A 26,931-nucleotide genomic window follows, 5' to 3' on the forward strand; every position below is an offset into this window, starting at 1 on the left:
GACAACTCAGTTCATTGATATGAACTAACTGATAATTAACTTTTTCGCGGAAATAAAAAAAAAAAATTTCGAAGAAAAAACAAAAGTTTTTTCTTGCATCACATTAATTGTTAATTGTTAAATAAACAAACTTGGCAAGTGACATTGACGTGACACAAAAAAGAGACATCAAAATTTAACTTTCTTTTGCTAAATATAATAATATGTATGAATTAAACACGGATTAGTTATGGGCTTTGAAAAAAAAAACATAAGTAAAGGACCCTTAAGCTGTTTTACTGCTAATAATTAATTATCTTGATTGTCTTTTAAACAGCAAAAGTTAGGCTACTAGTGTCTTAGAGAAATTAGCTTCATTTGACCTGTAGGTAGATTGTTCCCTTAAAGTTAACGGGTATCAAAAATAACACGGTGTATATATATGTATGTACATGTCTCTCTTTTATGCAGAGGCCTCTCAGAATGAGAGTTCTTAGGCCGTATTTCTCACGCGGGTCCAGTGCGGATTGGGAACTTCACACACACCACTGAATTTCGTCGCAGGTTGTGCACATTTTCTCACGATATTTTCCTTCACCGCAAAGCGAAGCTCGTGGTAAATTTCATTTAATTCACCAACGAACTTCGCTTTGACTTTCGAAGACCCAGAGGTGTGTGTGTCCGGATTTGAACCCACGATCCTCTGCTCGAAGGATATTACTTAACTTTAGGATAAGAATAACAGGAAAAGATGCTAAGTAGGTGCGTTATGTTCATAATGTTAAACTGGCGGTCTTGCACCGACGTAAAACTAATTCGGCCATAAACTTGTACCTATTTAGTAGGTACCTATCTAATTACCTACGTAGGTGGGTAACCGGAGTCACACTGCAATTTAATTGGGATCGCTATTATAAACTTAATAGATAGATAATGAAGTAGGTATATTTATTCGACTGGATGGCAAACGAGCAAGTGGGTCTCCTGATGGTAAGAGATCACCACCGCCCATAGACACCTGCAATACCAGGGGATTGCAGATGCGTTGCCAACCTAGGAGCCTAAGATGGGATACCTCAAGTGCCAGTAATTTCACCGGCTGTCTTACTCTCCACGCCGATACATAACAGTGCAAGCACTGCTGCGTCACGGCAGGATTAGCAAGCAAGATGGTGGTAGCAATCCGGGCGGACCTTGCACAAGGTAGTTAAAATACTTAAATATAGATTTGATGAATTTAATGCTCATAATGATGAGGTGCCTAGATGTAGATTTTTCCCCCAATCGGTCGGTAGCTGTCGCGTAGCGCCATACGAACTCGATTCCTACCGCGGGTTTTCATTTTTTTTTTTGTGATGTTGATCACAATAATATGGGTTTTATTCTGTGAACGAGAAACGGGAGGTACTCAATATTTTCCTTTAATTAACTCGTGTACGAGTAACTATAATTGCTGTTTAAATCATTTTTTTTGTTACTGTGTGATGTAAAGTAAAGCTCTTTATTGTTTTAAACTTTTCACTCCTTCACAATACCACAACCGACGGGACTATATCACGTAATAAAAACCAACAATAAAAATAAAAATCTTTTATTTTCAGTCTATTGTCTGTAATTTTTGAGTTACCTGGCTGTGTATCTATGTAAGTACCTAAGTATTACAATTTAATAAATTCCAAATACCATAATTTAGTAATTAAACTGTGAGGTAACTTAAACAGTACCAAGGTAGTATAATTCCGTGATTGAAGCTCCTACCCTAGTCGTACCCATGAATCTAGTTTATTTTTTATTTTTTTTTCTTTCACAAAACGGTGTAAAGTTTTCTTTATAATATTTTTACTTGGTAATTAATTGACGGTGTAAAAGATTTCTTTATATTATTTAGTAATATGTGCGGTAATTGTTTTAATACAACTTTTGCTTGGCATGAAGAATCTGTTTTAAGACATTATTATCCATGCAGATTTATCAAAATCCTTCCTAAAGTTTGTTTGACAAAAAGTTTTTAAGTGATTTAAATGTGAAGGTAAATCAATAAACTCACCTGTGATCACAAATCCATCAAAATCCAACCAAAAGGCAATTTCCTAGGAACATGGACGATGAAAACATCCTCTTAAAACAACAACATTCGGCAGCTTTTAACAATAGAACGAACGTTACCGCGAATCCACTGAAAATTACAAAAAACTAACCATAAGCAAACACTTTTTATTTGAAAAAGTAACAACTGTTCTACGGAGACGTTTTTTATAACAGTCTCATTTAGAAAATGAGTTAATTCATTTGTTTTTTTAATTCGGACGGTTTGAAAAACGCGCGAGACGACCCACCATTCACGGCGCTCGGTCACTGACTGAGTGTATCTTGGTCTATTTGTTTTGACTTGCAATTGCAAGCGACTGGTTGCGCTTGAACAAATTAACGTCCCTATTGAACTTTTGACTTAACACTTCAATACTACGGAAAGTTCACATATTTAACTTTATCGTATTTTTTTATTATTTCCAAGTCTACGTTCACAAAAGACAACTTTTGTTTGTGTTTGTATTTGGTTTGTGTTTAACTTAGTACGCACGTTACTGCCATCTAGCTGATTTAGAAAGAAAGCTGCCTGCCTACCGACTAGCCTTGTAAGCTACCTGTGAGTGTACTTCGGAAGAACTCGTAGTTCTAAATGATACTACTAGATGGTGCTGCGCTAGATGTTAAAAGTGACATCTATCAAGCGATAGCGGAACTATAATACTCTGTTCAGAAATAATAAGCAAGCGATGACACGTAGTTTAAAATGTTTCAACAAGATGTCGCTCAATTGAAACAAAAATAAAATAGAAAATTAAGAATGATATTTCTTAATTTTTTTTGTTACATTTAAGAAACAGTTTTTAGAAAGGTATAATAAAGAAAAAAATAATAATGCTGATATCCCTTTATTAATGAATAATATAATCAAAGTCCGTACGAGAAGCCAGTCGTCAAAAAACTAACACGAAAAATTATAGTAATTATTTATTCTGTAAACCCTATTCGTTACAACTTACATTCTGTACGAATACTAGGTATACGCCATAAACCCAAACCTTACAGTACCCTCGAAAAAAATATTTTCTAAATTCTTTAATATAATAAAAGTGTACTAGATTACTTAACGGTTTAAAAATACAGAATTTATAATACAATACATATGTATACTATATTCTCCCTATTTTATTCTGCGGTATTAAGTATATTTAAATATGTTAATATTTTTATCATTATTTTTTTTAATCCTTGCCAGATCTACCCCTATTAGCCAGCGGTGTACCGCTACCCACTGCAAAACTACCTCCAATTATTCTAAATTCTGGTTTCTCTTCAGTTTTGCTTTCTTCTTTAACGGTCACATTAGATCGGAGTCCAGGAGATATTTTATCTAATTGTCCCCTTATTAGTTTATGTAGCCCACTCTGTATAGAAAAAGGATGCAATGTTCTTTCAGAACCCAATATTTTTTTTCTAACATCTTCAATGGAATCCAAGCGTGGCAATGCAGTTATACCTAAAGGCACTATACCTAATGTTCTCGCAGGTTTTATCAAAGACACCAACAACCCTTCTAGAAAAGGTGTATTCGCCGGGATCCGGTACTTTAATGAAGTATCAGTATTCTGCAGAATTCGGTTATAAGCGAGCGATCGTCCAATGTAGATTGGTCTCAGTTGAATATTATCCAATCGTAAAACATTACCCTTTGAATCAATAAGTACACCACTACTCTGTAGTTTAATACCATTCGTTTTTAGTGTCTGTTCTATTGCTACTTTAACAGTGTTAATATCATCATCACTTGAAGGCATCTTGTTTCCGTTATTTTCCATCTTTCTTATCTCTTTCTTTAGCCATCCATCAAAATTAGCAACTGATATGCCATCATTAGAACTACGATGATATATTTTAGATGATGATGATTTATGTTTCCAACGCGTCAATCGATGATTTTTGCCGCTACTTTGCCAATAGCTCCATTTTACAGAACTCGAACGAACAGGTGATTTCACGCTCTTCCAAAACCAACCGTAAACTTTACCGCTACTGTCAATTCGGGGTACTTTCACTTTGTGCCATTTATAAACTAAATTTAAACGATCTGAGTTTCCTGCATCCTCTTCTGAAGGCACATTAAGGAAAGTTTTGTGCGAAAGCGCGTTGTTTTCATTCGAATTTAAAGTTTCTTTAGAATCCCCGTGTTCAATTATGCTATAACCATGATCTCCTTTAGGTATTATAAGTGTTTTTATATTTTCAGCATCGATATCCAATCCACCGTTAATTTTCTTTGATACAAAGTCACGATGACTTGTATCTTTTTCTGGGTTTGTATGATGTTCCGTGTCATCAATATTTACCTCAATTTTTTCTCCGCTTGACGGTAACTTGTCGTGACGATTAGGACTAATAATAGCATTTTCTAGGGGCCTTATTGGTGATGCATCAATTTGTTTCTCAATAATTGGTCGTAATATGTCGTGGTGATTAGGCCCAATAATAGAATTTTCTAGGGGTCTTTCTGGTGATGTATCAATTTCGTCCCCAATTATTGGTCGGAATCGGTCATGGTGATTAAGTCCAATAATAGGATGTCCAGGGAGCCTTATTGGTGATACATCCATGTCTTCCTCAATAATAGGGTGTAATAGGTCTTCGTGATAAGGTTTTATAATAGGATTTTCTAGGGGACTTTCTGGTGACGCATTAATATCATCCGTAATGATTGTTTGTAATACGTCTTGGTGTTTAGGCCCAATATTAGGATTTTCTAGGGGCCTTATTGGTGATGCAACAGCTTCTCCCTCAATAATAGGGCGTAATATGTCATGGTGATTAGGTACAATAATATGGTTTTCTCGGGGCTTTTCTGGTGATGTATCAATTTCATCCATAATGATTGGTCGTAAACCATGGTGATCAGGTCCAATAATAGGATTTTCTGGGTGCCTTATTGGTGAAGCATCAATTTCTTCTTCAATGATTGGGTGTAGTAGGTCTTTGTGATAAGGTCTTATAATAGGATTTTCTAGGGGACTTTCTGATGACGCATTAATGTCATCCCTAATGATTGGTCGTAAAACGTTTTGGTACTTAGGTCCAATATTAGGATGTTCTGGGAGCCTTATTGGTGATGCATCAATTTCTTCCTCAATAATTTGGTGTAATAGGTCTTTGTGATAAGGTCTTATAGTAGGATTTTCTAGGGGACTTTCTGGTGACACATGAATGTCATGCGTAATGATTGGTTGTAATACGTCTTGGTGTTTAGGTCCAATATTAGGATTATCTAGGGGTCTTATTGGTGATGCAACAACTTCTCCCTCAATAATAGGGCGTAATATGCCGTGGTGATTAGGTCCAACAATAGGATTTTCTAGGGGTCTTTCTGGTGATATATCAATTTCGTCTCCAATGATTGGTCGTAATCGGTCATGGTGATTAAGTCCAATAATAGGGTGTTCTGGGAGCCTTATTGGTGATGCATCAGTTTCTTCCTCAATGATTGGATGTAATAGGTCTTTGTGATAAGGCCTTATAATAAGATTCTCTAGAGGGCTTTCTGGTGACGCATTAATGTCACCCGTAATGATTGGTAATACTTCTTGGTGTATAGGTCCAATATTAGGATTTTCTTGAGGAGTTATTTCTGGTGCCCCAATTTCTTCGCCAATGATTGGTTTAATCTGATCTTTATGATTAGGATGGAAAATGAGATTTTCAAGGGGCCTCATTATTGGGGCCTCGTCATATTGACTTGGTCGCGAGTTTTCATCTATTGGAATAGGTTTAATAAAACTTATATCTGAATCCTGAGGGTTTTCTCCATCATGAGAACCAATTACAGATATCTCTTTTGGATTTTTTTCATCTGGGTGTTCAGAAGATGACTGAGAAGGCTGCAATGGAATGTTATCACCTTCAGGCTCTTCAACAGGTATGTGCCAATCTGGTTTTTTATAGTCATCAATGTCATCAATTACTGCTTCGTTGTTTGGCGAACTATTATCATGTTCTGGGGAATATACTGCCTCATCATCTTCAGCTGCAGTGTCACCAGTGTTGTCATATTCATGAGATTTATGTGGAACATGGGGTTTATTCCATGGTTGCGGCTCGAGGTCTAGAGATGATTCTGGTATAATTTCAGTAGACTTTATTTTATAGCGTATTGTCTTTTCTTGAATATTGAACAATCCTTCGATAGAATTCTCATTGTAATTATAAAGCAATTCGCCAGCACCTTCCGCTAAATCCTTCATGCAGTTCTGATATTCTCTTGAAGGGATGAAAGGTATTATCTGATGTGAGTTTTTCGCCTTGTAAAAATATACTACTAATCTTTCTACGCCGGAGTTGTCGACATCCAAATATTCAAGTACCGACGGACCAGATGTTTTTGGGCAGTCATTTAATTTCGCAAGTAACTTTGCAGGAGTTCTGAAATTATTTTACTCGAATTAGATTTTTTTTGTTTGGATTCTCAAGAAAAAGGCACAGGTAAAACGAAACATAATTGCGACCCATAGTAAAATCTTTTCACATGAATGACTTTATTGATGAGTACTAGTACTAGTACTAGAGTAGGACTTTATGTATGAGGTCCTAAAGTTATTGTTAAAAAAATCCAGTTTTTTGGGTGACTGTTTTTTTGTATATTGGCACCAAATTTCAAGTGAATCTGATTATGATCATTGATTACTAGGAGGAACTTGCAAATTTTGAAAAATTCTTACATGCGAAAAATGCAAGCTGAATAAAAAGCTTGAAAAACCTTACCCGAGGCAATATGTGCTTGCAGCCATGCACAACATGAAATAGAGCTGAAAAATAATAAGTTGTTATTAGTGTGTAAGTTGATAGCTATTGGTTGTCTGATGAACTGTGTTTGGTTTTCAATGTGTCAGGGAAGTCAAAAAGAGCGCACATAAATACAGTAAACACACACACTGATAACATTCAAGGTATTACTTTGTTAGATATAAAGGAATCGACAATCGAACTATGTACCTATCCAAAAAAATTAAAATAAAATCTAAAATATTACTTACCTTAAAATACATGATTATAAAAACAAGTATTTAATTCCTAAAATAAACTGCACTAATTTTGACCCGCCATCTCTGTGCTCGCATATTCGTCTCAAAGTACCTTTTATAGTCGCAATAAGGAATAATTAGTGCAAATAAAAAAATCTAAGAACAACAAATTAGCGCTTATAATTTCTTATCAGTTGATTTTGCCTAATTATTTTGCTGATTAGGGCATTTTTTGGATGAACGCTTCCGTCGCGTCGGTAGATGGAGGAAACACTTTTAATTGAGATTTTAACACTAATGGTAAGCATTTGTATATCCATGCCTGGGGTTTTGTACCAGAAAAGAACAAAGTTGTAAAAAAAAACTAAATAATTCAATCAAATATTTATTTATATAATTTTATATACTTAAATTTACGCCAGAACTGATTCATAAATTATGTAGGATTAAACAGAACGAGCATGGTTAATAATGATTTAAGGTAACTGTATATTCTGATGACTAGATCTTGACAAAATTATCGTATTTTTTAAAAATTTGCTCTGCAATTACTTCTGGTCTTCCGGCTCCTTCTTTGCCTCGTTTTTAAGTTTATCTTTAAGCCTTTTAAGTTCTTTCTTCTGCATATTATAAAAGTAGCCTTCTTCCTGGGCAGTGCCAGCGCGCCCCAATATTCCTGACTGCTTCAAAGCTTCCTCACGTTTCTTCGGCTTTTCTGACGGAGTTTCGGGGACAGTACAATAATCGTTAGTATTGTGAAAGGCTTTACAATATATTGGTACATAATCACATTGCGTGGAAAACTGGAAATTTTGGAGAGCATTTTCATGTTTATTTACCTGTTTTGATTTTGAGTTTTGTTCTTTTGACATCTGTTCTTTCAAGCTCTAAGATCGGGCCACGCATTTCGTCACTACTTTGAATAAAGCTCATACATCAAAATTGATACTTTTCTAAGTGACCTTTATGAACATTATTTCAAAGGTCAATTTTGTTGACGTATTGATTTGAGTGAGACACAAGATTTTTTCATAGAGTGACGATTTATGTCTTTGGAAAAAAATTGTAGCGAGTAACCTACTTTCTTTATCAACAAAACACTGGTTTAAAAAAATAAACGCACGTCAAACAAAAATTGTCAAAGTAAAAATCAAAACATTAATAAGAAAAACAGTAAAAATGTTTTCTAAAATTCATGTTTTTCCACGTAGTGCGATGCAGTATAGCGTCGCGAAATCTTCTTTGTTGTGTAACAGTTCTTACTGCACTATGCCTGGCGCCCCCTCAGGAAAAGGAGGCGGTGCTGGGGGACCTGTAAAGGAGTCAGGAGTACTTGGGAGCTATGCCCACGCCCAGGAAGAGGGATACTTCTATAACAAGCAGAGAGAAACATTGAGGAAGCTCAAGGACAAATTGAAGAGCGAAGACAAGAAGAATCCGGAACAGAAACCAGAGTAGAATATGGTGTTTTTGTGGGTGCAGAGATACGCTTCTTTCATTATTATGTACCTATTTTGTTCGTCAACTGATTACTTGAAACATTTCCTTATTAATAAATAAATAATTTGATTTGAAATGTGGTGAGTTAACTTTTTTAATTATATTGTAAAAAGTTATTAAGTAATGTGAATAATATTTCAATTAGTTTAAGAGTTGGCTATGTGCAAGTTTGACTAGTGCCCCTGCCTCCCTACAGTCAACGTCGAATTTAATAGTAATTCACGCCCGAGATTTTTCCACCGTGGATAACTAAAAGAAAGCTAGCTCCCTATCTCGTAGTAAATTCCGAAAAAATCCTCTTAGTACGGCTCTATGGGCTCAAGGATTATGTAGGAGGTATGTCAATCAATCATCATCATCATCATGTCAGCCGAAGACGTCCACTGCTGGACAAAGGCCTCCCCCTTAGAACGCCACAATGAACGACAACTCGCCACTTGCATCCACCGGTTCCCGCTACTCTTCACGATGTCGTCAGTCCACCTGGTGGGAGGCCTGCCAACGCTTCGTCTTCCGGTTCGTGGTCGCCACTCGAGGACTTTCCCTCGGCCATCGTTCTGGAGGATGTGGTCTGCTAATTATCAAGTCTCTAACTATGTATGTCAATCAATCGGTTATGTTACTTTTTTAGACAAAGCATAGCCCTCTCCATACGTACTTTGAGTTTTTCATATTTCACACACCTTCCTTCAAAACTGGCAACACACGTGGTCTAGTCTTGAATCAAACACTCTGTTTGGATGAAAAATCTACCACTAATAAATATTAAAAAAAGTAAAACCGACTCCAAAACTTTTTTAAAAAATGGAACCGACCCTTGAAAATGTTTTTCGGTACCATTTTTCAGCTCGGTGCCTCAGCACGAGCCAGCAGGTCGGAACGCGTCGCTACCTTACCTAATACGTTTGATCAACCTACCATTACGAGTGTTCGTATGATTAATAAAGACTTCGAACAAAAAAGTACCTACGTCGAAAATTTTTTCAAGGATTGTGTAGTCGGCTCCATTTTTTGTTTTTTATTTTTCTGGAGTCGGTTTTACTTTTTTGGTATTTTTTTTTATTACTTTTTAGTGATTCGTAGCCAAAGTACATCTCACAGCGATTCCATTAAGTCCAAACACGGCTTATTTACGTTGTTTTATAACAGAGTTCCGTTGCCTACCTACCGGCTTCAGCATCAGATCAGTTCGAAAGAATCATAAACTTAAAACTTGTTCTTAGTCGCTTATCTAGGTAGGTATATTAATCATGATCGTTTATAGATGAACGAGCATTACTTAGCCTTGACGAGTTTCATTGGTCATCTATTTACGGTCTTTTCATCAGGTTCAGTTTACCAAATGATACTTTTTGAATGTAAATGCTTATCTTAATGCTAAAAATGCCAAAATCGCCATAAGTGTGCCTATAAAATTTGAGGTTTGCCCTCGATTTTCGTAGGATCCCATCATCAGATCTTGACTTGGTGACAATGAAACCACTTCAGAAGAGTTACCCTTTCGAATACAAAAAGAATTTTGAAAATCGGTCCACAATTGACTGAGTAATCGGTGAACATACATAAAAAAAATACAAACATTGGAGCTAGAACCTCCTCCTTTTTTTGAAGTCGGTTAAAAATCCGTTGTGTAGTTTGAAGGCTCTAACCATACTTACGGAACGCTACCTACGGAGAGACGGAGGAAAGCGACTGTTTTGTGTAAAGATGCACAGTATAATCCATATATTTAATACTATAAATGCTAAAGTGTGTTTGTATGTTTGTCCGTCTTACACGCCGTAACGGAGCGAGGGATCGACGTGATTTTTGGCATAGAGATAGTTTATGGGCCCGAGAGTGACATAGCCTACTTTTTATCCCGGAAAAATGCACAGTTTCCGAGAGAACAGCGCGCGATAATCGAATACCACGCGGGCGGAGCCGCGGGCAAAAGCTATTAGATAATAAGTCGTTCAAAGACGTAAAAACTAAAAACGCATCCATTGAAAACTTTATGGCAGTGTTACTTGGCCTGCAAAAAAAATAACCTCACCAAAATAATTTGAAATATCATAATTACCCTGATATAATATACAAGCTTTAAACTGAAAAAAAAATCAAAATTAAAATAAAATTTTGTTTTTTTTTGTGAGTCGAGTATCACAATAATGATTTCAACATTATACTTCTTAGACCAAAGACAAGAAATAGTTTATTTTTTTCTGTTTAATATTAGCAATGACACGAGATTGATAGATTTTTTGTAGACAGTTATTTTTTGCATGAAGTTTGGCTCGCATTGAATTATAATAAAACAACACTCGAATATTTTAATGTTCTCTGTGGTTTCTTCATCAAAAATGTCAAACATTTCTTAGTTAGTAATGCAGAAATGCTTTTCCACCGGAAATAAAGAATCATGATCTCATATCATCCCAAACATCGCTGTTTAATCAATTCTAAGTTCTTTTTTAATTCCGTGCACCCAACTAACTAAAAACGTGAAAAAATAATGCATACTAAGAATATTTTTGGGAAACCTGGATCAGTGAACAATAATTTTGGATACCTAGCCATCATACGAGGACATATGGTGCCATTAATACATAACGCTAAGAGCTACACAGAGAAACATGAAGGCCCAGAGAAAGATAAAGGTAGAGTTGAGCAAATAGATAAAATCCACATGCCAGGCTTCGTCCATCCCGAAAACAAGAACGAAGAAGGTTATTTCACGCAAATAGCCAGGCAGCAGCTTGAAGAGCTGAAGAAAAAAATAGAGAAGCCTAAAGTGGACAATACTGAGAAGAAAGACTAGAAGTTAAAATTCTTGTAATGATGTTGGTATGTCCTTGTTCAAGTATTAAAATTGACTATCAGGTGTATTTGTGTCTTATTTAACAGTGGCAGCGCTAAACAATCTTTCTATTTTATTTCATATCCCTGACATTATTTCAAGATGTACGTACGTACCTTATTTTCTCTATTCTTTAGTCCCTTTGATGCTATGTCTTCACCGAACGGTAATCAGGAATGGACGACATATTTACTAGCCCAGCGTTTACAAACTTGCAGAGGAACTTAATGGCAAGCAGAATACTAATGGACATTCTCAAAGTAAATTGAACGTACAAGCGGTTTCCATTTTATAAACTTAAGTTCTTTCTGCTATGTTTGCTGCTATTGTTATAGGAAAAAGTAAGTGTATGTTCAAATTGTGTGACAATTTTGTTTTGGTATGAGACTGAAGTATAGCACTACCTATTTGTCATGTCTGCTGAAATATTTGTAAGAGAGATAGCGAAGTACAGTCAAGGAATTGAATTCATGGGCCACCATGGAACCTTTTCAAATGAAAAGTCATTACGACTTTCCTTGTTAATTAATGCGATGTCACTATGACGTTTACTGTGAAATGGTTCCATGGTGGTCAATGAATTAAACTCCTTGACCGTACTACTATTTCTAGCGGGAGCGACAGTGATAGATAATTTGTGTTGCATATTGATAATCTTAAATGATATGATCCACGTCTCTGCTGTGAGCTTATCTTTGGTTTTATTTCGTGCCGTATAGTATACGATGGATTATTAAGTTGTACCTATCAGATATTTAGAACATTATATTGACTTAATTTCAGTCACAAGAGTGCGGTTGTTTTGTTTGTTTTAATAAATTCCTTTTCAGGATTTTTCAAGAGATGTGTATTGTGTGAATTTCTTTGCTCTTTTTTAAAATTCTTTAACACCTTCTTTTATAAAGATTAGAACTCGTATCTCATGTGTAATATGTGTAATAGACAATGTGATTTCCAGTGATTTGAGCTTGACTTCTGTCATTTTACTATCACTGTCACTTTCCACTGTCAATCGCATTTTTGACTTCGTATAAATTTTGCGCAATATTAGATAATTTCTTCTAAAATGTCCATGAAAATTGTTTAAATCTATAGCTAGTAAATTCAAAGCATATTAAGATGGCTTTTGTTAGGAATGTAAAAAAACCTTCGAGGGTAGTGAGAGCCCTGAAACAGATGAAATCTAAGTTCCTCTCAAAGCCAGACAGTCAGATGCTGTTTTGTAGGAAGACAAAATTTGTCTTCGAAAATTATAAAGGTATAGTACTGATTGAACGAACGGATTAGTGTAAGTTGGAAAATTAATTGGCTTACAGAAAATGCTGTAGTTTCAGGGTAACCCCTTGTTTCTGTGTTATTTCAGGATCATTAAAGCTTGGATGCTTGCTTATTGTCATGTCAGAACTTCAAGTTCGTTCTCAACTCTGTAGTCCCTCAGACACAAGTTCGGATCTAAATAGTAAATTATTAATCAGATATCTTTATTTCACAGGTGACCAGCCCTTGCATCCAAAGATTATCCTGGGAAAGTCCTGTCACACACTAACTTCACACATCTATCATCCTGTCAACTGCTCCACCACGGCTAAGTTCCACCACTTAGCGGAAAACGCATTAATGACATGGGCTATGTGTAATAAAAACGAAGTTATATTCAAACCTACAGATCCAGAGAGTATCAGTGGTTTAAGGAATTATGCAAAAGAAGTAGATGGTAAAGGTGCACCACCGGTAGATGCGAAAAAACCGAATGCAACAAGGATAGATGAATCTGTTGGTGCTGAACGATTTGCTGAAGCCAAGCGAATACTCAAGGAAAAACGCATTTCTAAGGAAATGAATAACCGGAAAAAGTCCCCTTTTGAAGAACCGTAACTAAAGTTTCGTAATAAATATTTAGTGGATAAAATTACAAATGTTCAGTTAAAAATATGATGTGGAGGTGCTGATATCTCTCATCAAATATACTGAATTGACATCACCATAAGTTCTTTGTTTTTATGGTTAAATAATTTATCTATACTGTAAAAGAGAAAGCTATAGGCAGACTAGCTTGTTAGAGAAGGTTATAGATTAACTCCAGTGTGAGTAGGGTTTTAATATCAATATTTCGATGGTTAAAAGGCTAATTGATCTAAGCGCCACTTTTGTAAAAAAATTAAAACAGCTCAAACGACGAAGAAAAATTCACTGCTTCCCAACACAAGACCTCAAAAAATATCGCTTAGATCAATTAACATTTTAATCGTCGATTTGCTTGTTTGTCCTCTAAGCACTACTAAACTAATCACCCGATTGCAATATAAACCTTTATTGAATTGAAACATTTCTCTGCCTCTGGTGATAAACACCTCAAACGGCGCAAATATGCCAGTATAGGGCAGAGTTAATATTTGCACAGTTGGGGGTAGAAATTCTAGGCCCTTTGGATCCAGGTGCGAAGGAATTCGTAAAATGGGTTTCTTCGTCTTTCGCGACCGGAAGGCAGGCAGCTATCCGCAATCCTATGAGCCTGCCCACTCAATACGGAAAGTCGAAGTTCCTAACATAAAATCCCACTAGTATTATAAATGCGAAAGTTTGTAAGTCTGTTTGTCAGTCTGTTACCATCATGTCTAAACTGCTGAATAAAAATGAATAGATGAAATTCGATATAAAGATAGTTTAAGTCTCAGGGAAGGGGAAGGACGTAGGATAGTTTTTATCTCGGAAAATTGCATAGTTCCCGCGGGATAGCGATAAACGAACTCTACGCGGACGGAGTCGCAGGCAACAGCTAGTTTGTAATAATAATATCACGTCAGACTCACAATATAGTTTGTATTTTTTTTTCTAATTTGCCCCTACTGCACCAATTTTCAACTCAGTCTGTTGAGTAATTTTGGAACAAATTTGGATATGATAGATGGACAGACAGACAACGGAGTGATTCTATTAGGGTTTCGTTTTTTTTGATCTACGAAACCCTGAAAAACAGTTGCGCTGTTTCCCAACAGTGAAATAAAACACTTTAATGCCTTTAAAGATATTTAATACGAAGTACCTAACATTTTTGATGAAAACAAGTCTAAATATTTTAGGTTCACATGAATGAACCTTTTCCTCTTTGTGACCTTTTTCCATCAATGTTTTTAGCGACGGTTTTTAGTAATCACCCGGGTCCTGGTCTACGTGGCTCACTACCTTCGTCATCTGGAGTCCTCATGAGACCTTGGTTACGGAGTCTATTCTTGATATGCGCTATCTGTTGCTGTCTCATATGGAACGCAGGATCAAAAAATTGGTAATCTGAATTTTGACCTGGTTCCCTGAGTCTTGGAAAGCCTCTCGGAGCCGGATTTTCAGCCCATTGGTCTGGTGTTACGTACATTCTTGCTTGCTGCATGTTTTCCCTAGGATTTTTCGGACGCTTAGTACCTCTTAGGTTGTGGAACTTTGTGACGTTGCCAATGGGTGCACCAGAGTTTGCGCTTGCGAAAAATATACAGTGCTTCCTTATGGGGTAAGGCGTTCTTTTGATTTTCGCTGATGAGTTTTCTGGCTTCTTTAAAATGGAGTTTAACTTGTCGTTAGTGGAGTTTGATAGAGATCTGGTTTGCGACGTCGATTGTAAGGGAGTTGTGGCTCTGATTGTGACGCCGCAGAGTTTGCTGGGAAGCATTTTCTTGTGTTAGATGGTGGAGGTTTGTGGGTAGGATTGGTGCTGGTTTGGGTTTTGATGATGGATGGACTAAGCACTTTCAACTGTCAGTTGACTCGACGTTTGATTGTTTTGCTTTGACTAGATTGTCATTTCACATAAACGAAAATTTTAAGTTGAAAATAGTTCTCATAAAAAGTAGGTGCAATATTTTTCAGTCGGTATACCACTTGTATCATCATCCCAGCCTATATACGTCCCACTGCTGGGCACAGGCCTCCTCTCAGAACAAGAGGGCTTGGGCCATAGTTCCCACGCGGGCCCAGTGCGGATTGGGAACTTCGCACGCACCATTGAATCGCTTCGCAGGTTTGTGCAGGTTTCCTCACGATGTTTTCCTTCACCGCAAAGCTCGTGGTAAATTTCAAATGTAATTCCGCACATGAATTTCGAAAAACTCAGAGGTGCGAGCCGGGGTTCGAACCCACGACCCTCTGCTTGAGAGGCGATAGGTCAAACCACTAGGCCACCACGGCTTCCCATACCACTTGTATACCACTAAGCATTACCTATGTTGTGTTAAAAAAATCTAGTTGTGTGAAATACTTTGGACATAAGTCATTTCATTATACTATAATTTGGAGCCATTTTTTTTCGAAAGATACATTTGCTGAGTTGGTTCTCGGATTCTTCTTAGCAGAGATTTCTTCTCAACAGAGACATCCTATCCTATTATTTTACTAATATTATAAATGCGAAAATTTGTGAGTGACAGAGCGAGTGGGTATGTTTGTTAGTCCTTCACGCTGAAACGGCTGGACGGATTTGAATTAACTTTGGCATGTAGACATCTGGAATAAAACATAGGCTACTTTTTATTCCGATGTTCCCACGGGATAGGGATAAGGTGGCATAGAGTCATGAAATTTGACATGATTGTTTTAATGCAACGCCAATGAAAACCACGATTTAATTTCGGAGAATTCCCACGGGAATTTTTCAAAATCCCATAATTTCAATTCAGCTACTATCTCATGATTTACGTGTGCGAAGCCGCAGTTAAACACTAGTTGTGCTAAAAAAACACGTGAATAACAATAAAGAAACCTGAATAGATTTAAAAATATATAGGAGGGTAAGGTTAAAAATTACTAAAATTCTGCTTACGTAATACTTGAATGACCACTAACTCTCAAAGTGAAGGACGGTGGTGGGTCCCACTGAGGCCCCAGTACCCCCCCGCGTTACGTGGCCGAGCGGGGCCGCAGCCAGATAATCTCGCGGACCCACGCTGCGCTCGACAGCCAGCTCCCGTGCGCACGCGCATGTACCGACATCATACAAAATGTTATTTGTTTTTTTGCCAGCACTACAATTGCCCAAGGAGATTTACTATTTTATTAAAACTAAAAAGTTTTTCAGTTGCACCCGGAACCCGTATCCGCAGAACCGGTTGGCCGGCCATACGTGCCAAGCGTGCTACCAACTGCATCCCGTTGCTCCTGCGAAACAAAATATTTATAGAAAAAATCGGTAGCACTTCAATCATAGGGATGTACAGTCACCTGTATTAATTGAACACAAAGTTATGTTGAAGGGGGTATTGGGGAATAAAAGTGGTTTTTTTTTTCAATATTCTGGATACTACAAACAAGTTTACATAATGGATATTACAAACAAGTTTTATTTAAGGCTCCGTATTTATTTTCAATCAAGTGTTACTAAATTTATACCTAAACATTTAAAATGGTGAATGTGTTTATATATGGGAGTCTCTGACCATGGGGCATAAAATCCAGGGTTCGATTCTACACGCATAACTGAGCTATTTTTGTTCTGCTACTTTAAAAAAATATGACCACTTTAGTTTACTACTTTACTTACCTTACTTATTAGTTTACTTACCTACTTTAGGCTTTTTTTTCAAACAAATTAAATCTAAATGGTGTCTAAATGTAATGTATGCGATACAATACTAAATTGACGGCACATTGATATTTTTTTATCCTAGAGATGTCAAATAAATGTCTAAAATTATTTCAATACCCCCGTATCAAGAGACAGCGATAACACCGCCATGTCCGATACACAGATTTAACAATTAAACTTTGAGAATCAGTAAATGACCTAAATTTAAGTTTTTTCAAAATGTTAATAAACAAAAGTAGCTTAGTTTTGTAGAATCGAACCTTGAATTTAAAGCCCCATGGTCATAAACACCCTGTTTTTATTAAATTGTTTTGCTATCGTTACTCTTAGCAGTTTGAAGTCCGCAGCGCCTGTCAGAGGCACAGGTCAATCCGACCCCAATCCTCTCTGTAGGATAAAAAAAAAATTAACAACTTTAGTTTACATTAATGCTGGACGAAAGCAGGAAAGCCGAAGGCCGAAATAATGAGGCTCCGTGCGACCAAACCGCTGCTTAAAAAACGGCGACGGTACGGAATCGCAGTGACCGTGTGCCATCTTTGATGGTCACCTCTACGAATGTAACAGGAACGCAGCAGTTCGAGAGGAAAGCAACGGGTAGCGTACAGTCGCCAGCACCAACATCTAACACACCAAAAAGTTCAGAAATATCTGATACGACTCTATTTCTACGGCCGGTAGGATGTGTTGGATATTTTTGCACGCTCCACTGAGGCAGACATTTATGCAGGTGATTGTACTATCAATCTTCAACTGAAGACCACGATAGTATTGTCAAGAGTGCAGCGATTTCATCATCGTCATCAACTGGAAGATGTCCACTGTTGAACAAAGGTTTCCCCCCTTTTCCCCCCTTAGCACACCACAATGAATGACAGCTTGCCAGCAGTAGGACTACTACGAAATTCGAAAATCGAAGTTCGTATCGTACCGTCCCTCTCATTCTTGTATTACATAATTTAAGTGTCGGCAGGACGGTACGATACGAACTTCGATTTCGAATTTCGTAGTAGCCCTGCTACCACCGGAGGGTGTGGTGTTCCGTCGTTTTAAGATGGCGACGAAAATGGCTTTCAAAAATCCCTAATTATTTTTATTTATCCTTTTTCTATATGTATTATTTTCATATGTTTGTCATTTGTGTATGTTTAATTGAATTTTACAACGCATAGGTTTTTTACTGTAACACTGTAATTTTTATTGATTAATAAAAATAAAAAATACAGGCTGTTTTCAAAATGTATAGATGTAATAAAATAACGAGATAATTTGTAACAATAACGCCCATGCACTCATCCTGTAAAATAAACATACGATTCCATATCAACTATATCAAGTAAGCACCAAAATGTTCCTACATGTCCGTCCGTATTAAAAGGCCATTCTGTTGCGTCGCGCACCTCAAAAGTGCCGCCATCTTTGAAATGCCGCTTGTGCGCTACCGATAGCGTACACTGTAAGGTATAGTGTATATAGAAAGATCCAGAGGACCATTTTTGAAATCACATCCCCAAAAGCGTGCTGTAGAAAAAAAATAACATCTGATTAAAATATGAAGATTGGACGTTTTGATTAAAACTAAAGTAATTGTGTCGCAGATTTTATTAACGTTTTATAAAGAACCGGCAAATGTTATGTCTCTAATCATAGTAGTAAAATTTCGTTTTTTTTCCCATCTCGTAGAAACATGGGGATGAGAAGTAGCCTATGAGTTATTCTAGACATCTGTATATGTATATTAATTGAACGTAAAAAAAACATCCACATTTTACTATACCATTATAATGGAAGATCTGTTTGTATGTCTAAATGTGCTGTGTATATTCGGTATTCATTTCAAGATTTCCATTGATAATTAAGTCCAAACACACAATGATACTTTCTACTTGTGCCGGTAAAAGAATACTTTTGTAAAAAAATAGTGAATCAGTGCCTTTTGTCGAGTTCTCTGACATTAGTTTTAATCCAATATAATACTGCATAGGTACTTATTCGTCTGATTCGTTTTGCAATAAAGATTTATATGTGAGTGAAGTTAGCACCGCCATTTTGGAAATTCGAAAAACAAATGGTTGTGCTAGGTTGTGCTAGGGTTGTGCTAGCTTGTGCTGTTATCTATTTTTGAAAATTCCAGTTAACGGAAAAAATATTTCAAAAAAACTTTTTTTTGGGCTAGCACCGCCACTTTGTCCAAATTAAAAAAAAAAGGTTTTGCTAGGTTGTGCTAGACTTGTGCTAGCTTGTGCTGTTATCAGTTTTTCGATATCGCTTATAGTTTCGTTAAAAAACGAAAAACAAAAAAACGTCTCAGCACCGCCATTTTGAAAAATCGAAAAAAAATATACTCTGCTAGTTTGTGCTAGACTTGTGCTCACTTGTGCCGAAAACTGTTTTTCGATAGCATCAATAGTTTCAGAGATAATTGCAAATAAAAAAAAAATCTCAGCACCGCCATTTTGGAAAATCAATTTTTTCAACGTTGTGCCAGTTTGTACTTAGGTAGTACTGACTTGTGCCGCAATCCGTTTTTTGATATCTCTTTAAAGTTTTCAGAAAATCGCAAATCAAAAAAGGTCAGAAGCGACATATTTTTGAAAATTTTGAAAAAAATAAAATCGCTATATATTGTTCTTAAGTTGTGCTCGCACGTGCTGCACACCATATTCTGATATGACACACAGATTTTTTTTAAACACAAATCATAATGTAGACAAGAGTCTATGTCATAAAATGGACTCGGTGTCAAAAAATTCAAAAAATTACGTATATGCTAGGTTGTGCTAGACTTGTGCTAGTTTGTGCTGTTGTCAGTTTTTCGATATCGCTTATAGTTTCGAAAAAAAACGCGAAACAACAAACGTCTTAGCACCGCCATTTTGAAAAATCGACAAAAATATATAATCTGCTAGTTTGTGCCAGACTTGTGTCCACTTGTGCCGAAAACTGTTTTTCGATAGCATCAATAGTTTTCAGAGATAATTGCAAATAAAAAAAATCTCAGCATCGCCATTTTGGAAAATCAATTTTTTCAACTTTGTGTCAGTTTGTGCTTAGATAGTACTGACTTGTGCCGCAATCCATTTTTTGATATATCTTTAAATTTTTCAGAAAATCGCAAATCAAAAAAGGTAAGAAGCGACATATTTTTGAAAATTTTGAAGAAATAAAATCGCCATATATTGTTCTTAAGTTGTGCTCGCACGTGCTGCACACCATACTCTGATATGACTCACAGATTTTTTTAAAACACAAATCATAATTAAGACGAAAGTCTATGTCATAAAATGGACACGGTGTTAAAAATTTCAAAAAATTACGTATGTCCTAGGTTGTGCTAGACTTGTGCTAGCTTGTGCTGTAATCAGTTTTTCGATATCGCTTATAGTTTCGAAAAAAAACGCGAAACAACAAACGTCTTAGCACCGCCATTTTGAAAAATCGAAAAAAATATATAATCTGCTAGTTTGTGCTAGACTTGTGCCCACTTGTGCCGAGAACTGTTTTTCGATAGCATCAACAGTTTCAGAGAAATTGCAAATAAAAAAAAATCTCAGCACCGCCATTTTGGAAAATCAATTTTTTCAACATTGTGCCAGTTTATGCTTAGGTAGTACTGACTTGTGCTGCAATCCGTTTTTTGATATCTCTTTAAATTTTTCAGAAAATCGCAAATTAAAAAAGGTAGGAAGCGACAAATTTTTGAAAATTTTGAAAACAAAAAACGCTATACAGACTGAGTCTTCTATAAGAAAATCGATAAATGTTAATAATAAATCTATGCGTTATTAATTCTTACACGCGTATGTACCTACTGACGAAAAGTTTAAAAATGGAAAATATTTTTTTTTATGCAACGCGGAGCAAACAAACCCAAATGTTTATTAGACAATTTATATCCTGAACTATAAATCCTATTGATTCGAATAATAAAATAGCGAGTTTTTATATTTTTTAATTTTTAGTTGGTTCGATTCCCGGGTGAGATAAGGGATGTTAAGACGATTTTTTGAATGCAGTATTGTTCAATTTTAAAAATAAAGGAATGTTTCCTTTCAGTACAATTAGCTAACTAAAGGATTTAATTTAAGGTAGTTGCCGTCCAGGGTCCATTGATTCTTTACCCTATTTATTGTGCTCGCACGTGTCGTGCTGGACACCATATTTTTGTAAAACACAAATCATAATGTAAACGAGAGTATATAACATGAAATGGCAATTAAAATACCAGATGGCCAAGTGGTTAGAGAACCTGACTAGGAAGCTTGAGATCCCGGGTTCGATTCCCGGCCGGGGCAGTCATTTGTATGAATAATACGAATGTTTGTTCTCAGGTCTTGGATGTTTAATATGTATTTAAGTATGTATTACTAGCTTGGCCGCGGCTTCGCCCGCGTGAATTCGGTTATCGGGCGCTGTTCCCTCGGGAACTCGGCATTTTTCCGGAAAAAAAAGTAACCTATGTCACTCTCTGATCGCATAAACTATCTCTATGCCAAAAATCATGTCGATTCGTCGCTCCGTTTTGACGTGAAAGACGGACAAACATACAAACACACACACTTTCGCATTTATAATATTATATAAGTATAAGTATGGATCTATATCAGTATATTTATCCGTTGCCTAGTATCCATAGTACAAGCTTTGCTTAGTTTGGGACTAGATCAATTGGTGTCAAGTGTTCCATGGTACTTTTTTTTTTAAACGGACTGTGTCAAGATTTTCTAATTAAAAATTAAAAAAACCCCGATTCAAAAACGCCCGAAAAAATAAAAAACGTCCGAAAAAAAACGCCGCCAAAAAAAAACTAAAAAGTAAAAAATAATTATGCACTACCTAGCTGTTGCCCGCGACTTCATCTGCGAAGAATTCGTTTATCCCTATCCCACGGGGACTATGCTGATTTCCCGCAAAATTAGCCTAAGTTAATTTAGTATAAGTACCTAGTACCTAATATTTTTTTTATCTAAGCGTCGTCGGTGTCGGGGAACCGCTAAGGTGAACAGGAAACTACAGTTACATATGTTGTATTTTTTTACGTATTAACCTTAGCGGTCCAACACCGACGACGCTTAGATAAAAAATATTACTAGGTACTTATACTAAATTAACTTAGGCCGATTTTGCGGGAAATCAGCATAGGCCCCGCGGGATAGGGATAAACGAATTCTTTGCAGATGAAGTCACGGGCAACAGCTAGGTAGTACATAATTATTTTTCAATTTTTAGTTGTCTTTTTGGCGGCTTTTTTTTGTCGGCGTTTAGTTTTCGGACGTTTTTTATTTTTGCTGGCGTTTTTTTGTGTCGCGGGTTTTTTTAATTTTTAATTTGTTTTTTTATTTCATGTTTTTTAAAGTGTACTAGTGTGTTAGATATCCTGGCTGCAGCATCAGCTCATCGTGTTGCCACCACTGCATTGTATGTAGAATCAATTACTGATCAAAACGAATCCAAACACGACATATGTGCTATTATTTTTTCAAGAGTATACTGGTGTGCTGGATATCCTTGCTGCAGCATCAGCTTGTCGTGTTGCCACCACTGCATTGTATGTAAAATCAATTACTGATCAAAACGAATCCAAACACGACATATGTGCTATTATTTTTTATAGAGTGTACTAGTGTGCTGGATATCCTGGCTGCAGCATCAGCTCATCGTGTTGCCACCACTGCATTGTATGTAGAATCAAATACTGATCAAAACGAATCCAAACACGACATATGTGCTATTATTTTTTCAAGAGTATACTGGTGTGCTGAATATCCTTGCTGCAGCATCAGCTTGCCGTGTTGCCACCACTGCATTGTATGTAGAATCAATTACTGATCAAAACGAATCCAAACACGACATATGTGCTATTATTTTTTCAAGAGTATACTGGTGTGCTGAATATCCTTGCTGCAGCATCAGCTTGTCGTGTTGCCACCATTGCATTTTATGTAGAATCAATTACTGATCAAAACGAATCCAAACACAACATATGTGCTATTATTTTTTAGAGTGTACTAGTGTGCTGGATATCCTGGCTGCAGCATCAGCTCATCCTGTTGCCACCATTACATTGTATATAGAATCAAATACTGATCGAAACGATTCCAAACACGATATATCTGCTATGGTTTTATCAAGAGTGTACCTACTAGCGTTCTGGATATCCTGGCTGCACCATCAGGCCGACGATTCCATAATCTTGCATAGTTATAAAGCATACATGGGTGTTTAAAATTTTAGGTCCCAAATATGTTTGAAAGTAAAGTAAATACCTATTTATGCGTCTAAGATTCCTACCGCAGCGAACAAAAGAGCTGATGATCTTGAAACGGCGGAACCGATTTTGATAAAACATATCTAAGAACCATCGCTAAAAAACCAGCTTTTAAATAAAAAAAACCGTATTCAAATCGGTCCTCCCGTTTAAGAGCTACGGTGCCACAGACAGACACACAGACACACATAACGGTCAAACTTATAACATCCCTCTTTTTGCGTCGAGGGTAAAAAAATTGGAATGAACAGGTCACGAAACAAATTTACACCAAACGATATTACGAGAATTAATGTTCCTTGAAACGTTTTCGATAAAATGACATTCGATGTAAATTTTGTCCGCAAAACCAGGGATGACCCCCACCCCACTCTATCTGTAATGTAAAACATAATTTACATGATAACTATAAGTGTGTAGATACTATTAAACTTTTTTGTGGAAAAGTTTTATATCTGTGCGCGCTGTCAACCGTTGAGGAGTTCCCTCAAGAAGAGACGACCCTGGCTGCACCATCAACTGGTATGTAACATATAAACGCCTTTTCGTTGAAATTGATCAATTATGCAAAGTTTTGTATTTGTCCTATGAGCCATTGAGGAGTTCCCTCCGGCGGAGGCGAGCCTGGCTGGACCACCAGGATTTTACTACCAGATTGTTGTTTTGTCATCAGATTTACGTAAGTGTGTCAAATTTCAAGCCAATCCGACTACACTAGATCTGGATCACATACTCTTTAACGGACTAGTTAAATAAAGGCTAGTCCATACTATAATATTATAAATGCGAAAGTAACTCTGTCTGTCTGTCTGTTACGCTTTCACGCAAAAACCGCTGAACCGATTTGGATGAAATTTGGTACAGAGATAGAATAGACCTTGGGAAAGAACATAGGCTATCTTTTATCGCGAAAAAGAGGCTTAAAGTTGTTGAAATAGGGGTGAAAGTTTATATGGTGGAAGTTCGTCGCTGTAGAAAATAAAACCATGAAACTTGGCATTTAGACACTTAATAAGAAATAAGTTGAGCTTTGAGTTTGAGCTTTTTTGAAAATTCGACCTGTGAGGGGATGAAATAGGGGATGAAAGTTCATATGGAAGGTCGTCATTATCGAAGATAAATCGATGAATCTTTATTTAACTTGCCATTTCGGCACGTGATTAAGAGATAAATAGACATTGTTCGCGCGTTTTTTTAAATTATTCCTGTGAGGGAGTGTAATAGGGGATGAAAGTTCATATGGAAGATCGTCATTTTCGAAGATAAATCGATGTTTCTTTATGAAACTTGGCATTTGGGCACGTGATAAGAGATAAATAGATATATTTTCGCGCGTTTTTTAAATTCTTCCTGTGTGGGGGTGAAATAGGGGATGAAAGTTTATATATGTAAGATCGTCATTGTCGAAGATAAATCAATGGTTCATTATGAAACTTGGCATTTGGGCACGTGATAAGAGATAAATAGATATATTTTCGCGCATTTTTTTAAATTCTTCCTGTGTGGGGGTGAAACAGGGGATGAAAGTTTATATATGTAAGATCGTCATTGTCGAAGATAAATCAATGGTTCATTATGAAACTTGGCATTTGGGCACTTTGAAAAATAAATAGATATTCGTTCAAGGGTTTTTGAAAATTTTACCTGCGAGGGGATGAAATAGGGGATGAAAATTTATATGGAACGTCGTCATTATCACAGATAAATCGATGAATCTTTGTGAGAGGTACCTATTCGATAAGAACTAAAAAAAACCTATTCGATAAGAACTAAAAAAAAAAGGTTAAATTCGACTCGGACTCGCGCATCAAGGGTTCCGTGCATAGGTATTTATGAATATCCAGTGTTAGCCTATTCTAAGCTCATAAGCAAAATGTACGCAATGTGGGGTCATTTTAGATGGCTTATTGACATAGACAGTCAGAATTATGATTTTCAGATTTTTCTTACTTATTTTGCTATAAGGGGAATAAAATTTGCTATAAGAGCTACCTTTATACAAAATTTGAAGTTTCTAGGACAGCCGGAAGTATCCTATAACTTTTTCGGTTTAGGTGATTTGTATGGAAACACCTTTTAAATGACTGCAGCTTTTGATTGCGTTAACTTAGAAGTTAAAAAGAAGAACTTAAAAAACATTTGTTCCGGCTCTTTTCAAATTTCTTAATTTTTCATACTTGAAAATATGGGGATGAAAGTTCGTAAGGAATTCCAAACAAATTGACTATAAGTATATTTATCGGAAATATGTGTAGCTATGCTTAGTAAGAATGCCGTCTTAATTATAATCCTACCCTCCTAACTTACAATAAAGGACGTAAGATGTCAAGACTCAAGAGCTTACTACGAAGAATTAGTCCTTTTGTGTTGGCAGGTACACGTAGTATTGCTAAAATGTGGCTACCCGCAAAATATTTATGTTTTACCAAAGAATGGAAGAACAAAAAAAATTAGTTTAGATATAAAGCAATGTATTAAAATAAGTTATTTTCAGTAAACCGTAGAAGTTTCTATGTGCTATTATTGGCAGAATAGGTACCCTAAATAAATTAAATACTTCCCAAAGTTACTATTCCACGCGGACGAAGTCGCGGGCAAAAGCTAGTAATATATAAGTGTTTGTTAAAAAAAATACGGGCTTTTTTGTTGACTGTACATTACGTTGACTCTACTTGGATTGTCACCCAAACTACATTTGCGTACCAATTTCAAGTCGATACCATTAACCGTTGAAGAGTTCCGTCCTGCGGTGACGATACTGGCCGGACCACCAAAATTTAACTAGCAGATGAGGTAATGTATTGTCACCGGACGTACATAATAATGCCTTATAACTAATAAGTATGCCACATTTTAAGTCCGCTCCGCTCCGATTAGGCCTCAGCGAGCGCCCGCTGACTAAAAGGCCTGGCTCTACCATGAGTACCATGACACACTTATTTGTGGCAACGCTATAGTAAGTTACTACAATCTAGCAATTTTTTTTAAGGTTTGTTATGTAAATGGTGAATAGTCATATTGTTAATAATACTACTACTATTGTTGTTGGTTGAGGTTGCCTGGAAAAGATCGCTCTTGAGCGACTAGGTCGCCTATTGCTTACCTTGTAATTTTTCTCTATGTGTACCGGTTTCTGTATCGCTTACCTACTATTTTAGGTATAGGTACAATAAAGAGTCATTGTATTTTGGTTTCATTATCATTGTACTCGTAACTTCCCTAGATTCCTGACAGTAATAATATGTTCAGAGACGATAAGCATGACCTTCTTTTTTTCGCATTAGAAAAAGGGTAAACAATCTTGACGCGTCTTTTTATTGAAAAACATTCGATTTTTAAATTTACTTACATCCCTAAAGATACAACACGGATTTCAAGTTTAATGCAACCTACTTTCAGAGCTTAAGTGATGAAAAGAATATAAATGATCATATATCCTTGCCAATTGTTACATTTTGCTGTGACTTATTTTCAAGTGTGTTTCAATAAAAAATATTGAAGACATGATTATTGTAGAATTGTTCAAGATCATTTAAATCCTTCTTTCTAATGTTATAAAAAAAAAAGTATAGTCGATTTGTAATTTCAATCAATAATAAAAATCATTGTTCCATAATATATCTTTTGAATCTCGATATTACAATCGATTTGGAGAATCACATCGAGTCAACTTAGATTGTTTATGAATAAAAAAAACTATAACAGC

General features: G+C 36.3%; 3 protein-coding genes across 7 annotated transcripts in view; 1 reads left to right on the forward strand and 2 right to left on the reverse strand.

The window, feature by feature from the left end:
• Positions 1-2,348, reverse strand: part of LOC141435773 (torso-like protein) — a 65,643-nt gene extending 63,295 nt beyond the window's left edge. For both annotated transcript variants that reach the window (XM_074098587.1, XM_074098585.1), the window contains exon 1: positions 2,027-2,348. The gene's annotated coding sequence lies outside the window, so the exon portion shown is untranslated. The remainder of the gene's footprint in view (positions 1-2,026) is intronic.
• Positions 1,246-13,369, forward strand: LOC141435778 (uncharacterized). Of its 3 annotated transcripts, none has more exons than XM_074098594.1 (2): positions 1,246-1,383; positions 12,881-13,369. In XM_074098594.1, exons 1-2 carry the CDS (start codon positions 1,335-1,337, stop codon positions 13,261-13,263), a joined length of 432 nt encoding a protein of 143 aa, XP_073954695.1. In that variant the 5' UTR covers positions 1,246-1,334; the 3' UTR covers positions 13,264-13,369. The 3 variants fall into 3 exon arrangements, with proteins under 3 accessions (XP_073954695.1, XP_073954696.1, XP_073954694.1); XM_074098595.1 differs by lacking the exon at positions 1,246-1,383 and adding an exon at positions 10,853-11,375; XM_074098593.1 differs by lacking the exon at positions 1,246-1,383 and adding an exon at positions 12,401-12,646.
• Positions 2,900-7,142, reverse strand: LOC141435677 (uncharacterized). 2 transcript variants are annotated; one of them, XM_074098420.1, is made up of 4 exons: positions 7,062-7,142; positions 6,790-6,833; positions 4,504-6,450; positions 2,900-4,416 (listed from the first exon to the last, which is right to left on the reverse strand). In XM_074098420.1, exons 1-4 carry the CDS (start codon positions 7,071-7,073, stop codon positions 3,249-3,251), a joined length of 3,171 nt encoding a protein of 1,056 aa, XP_073954521.1. In that variant the 5' UTR covers positions 7,074-7,142; the 3' UTR covers positions 2,900-3,248. The 2 variants fall into 2 exon arrangements, with proteins under 2 accessions (XP_073954521.1, XP_073954520.1); XM_074098419.1 differs by having other exon boundaries at positions 2,900-6,450.
• Positions 13,370-26,931: the final 13,562 nt, after the last annotated feature.

Source organism: Choristoneura fumiferana, chromosome 15, assembly GCF_025370935.1.
Source record: "Choristoneura fumiferana chromosome 15, NRCan_CFum_1, whole genome shotgun sequence".
NCBI classification, from domain to species: domain Eukaryota; kingdom Metazoa; phylum Arthropoda; class Insecta; order Lepidoptera; family Tortricidae; genus Choristoneura; species Choristoneura fumiferana.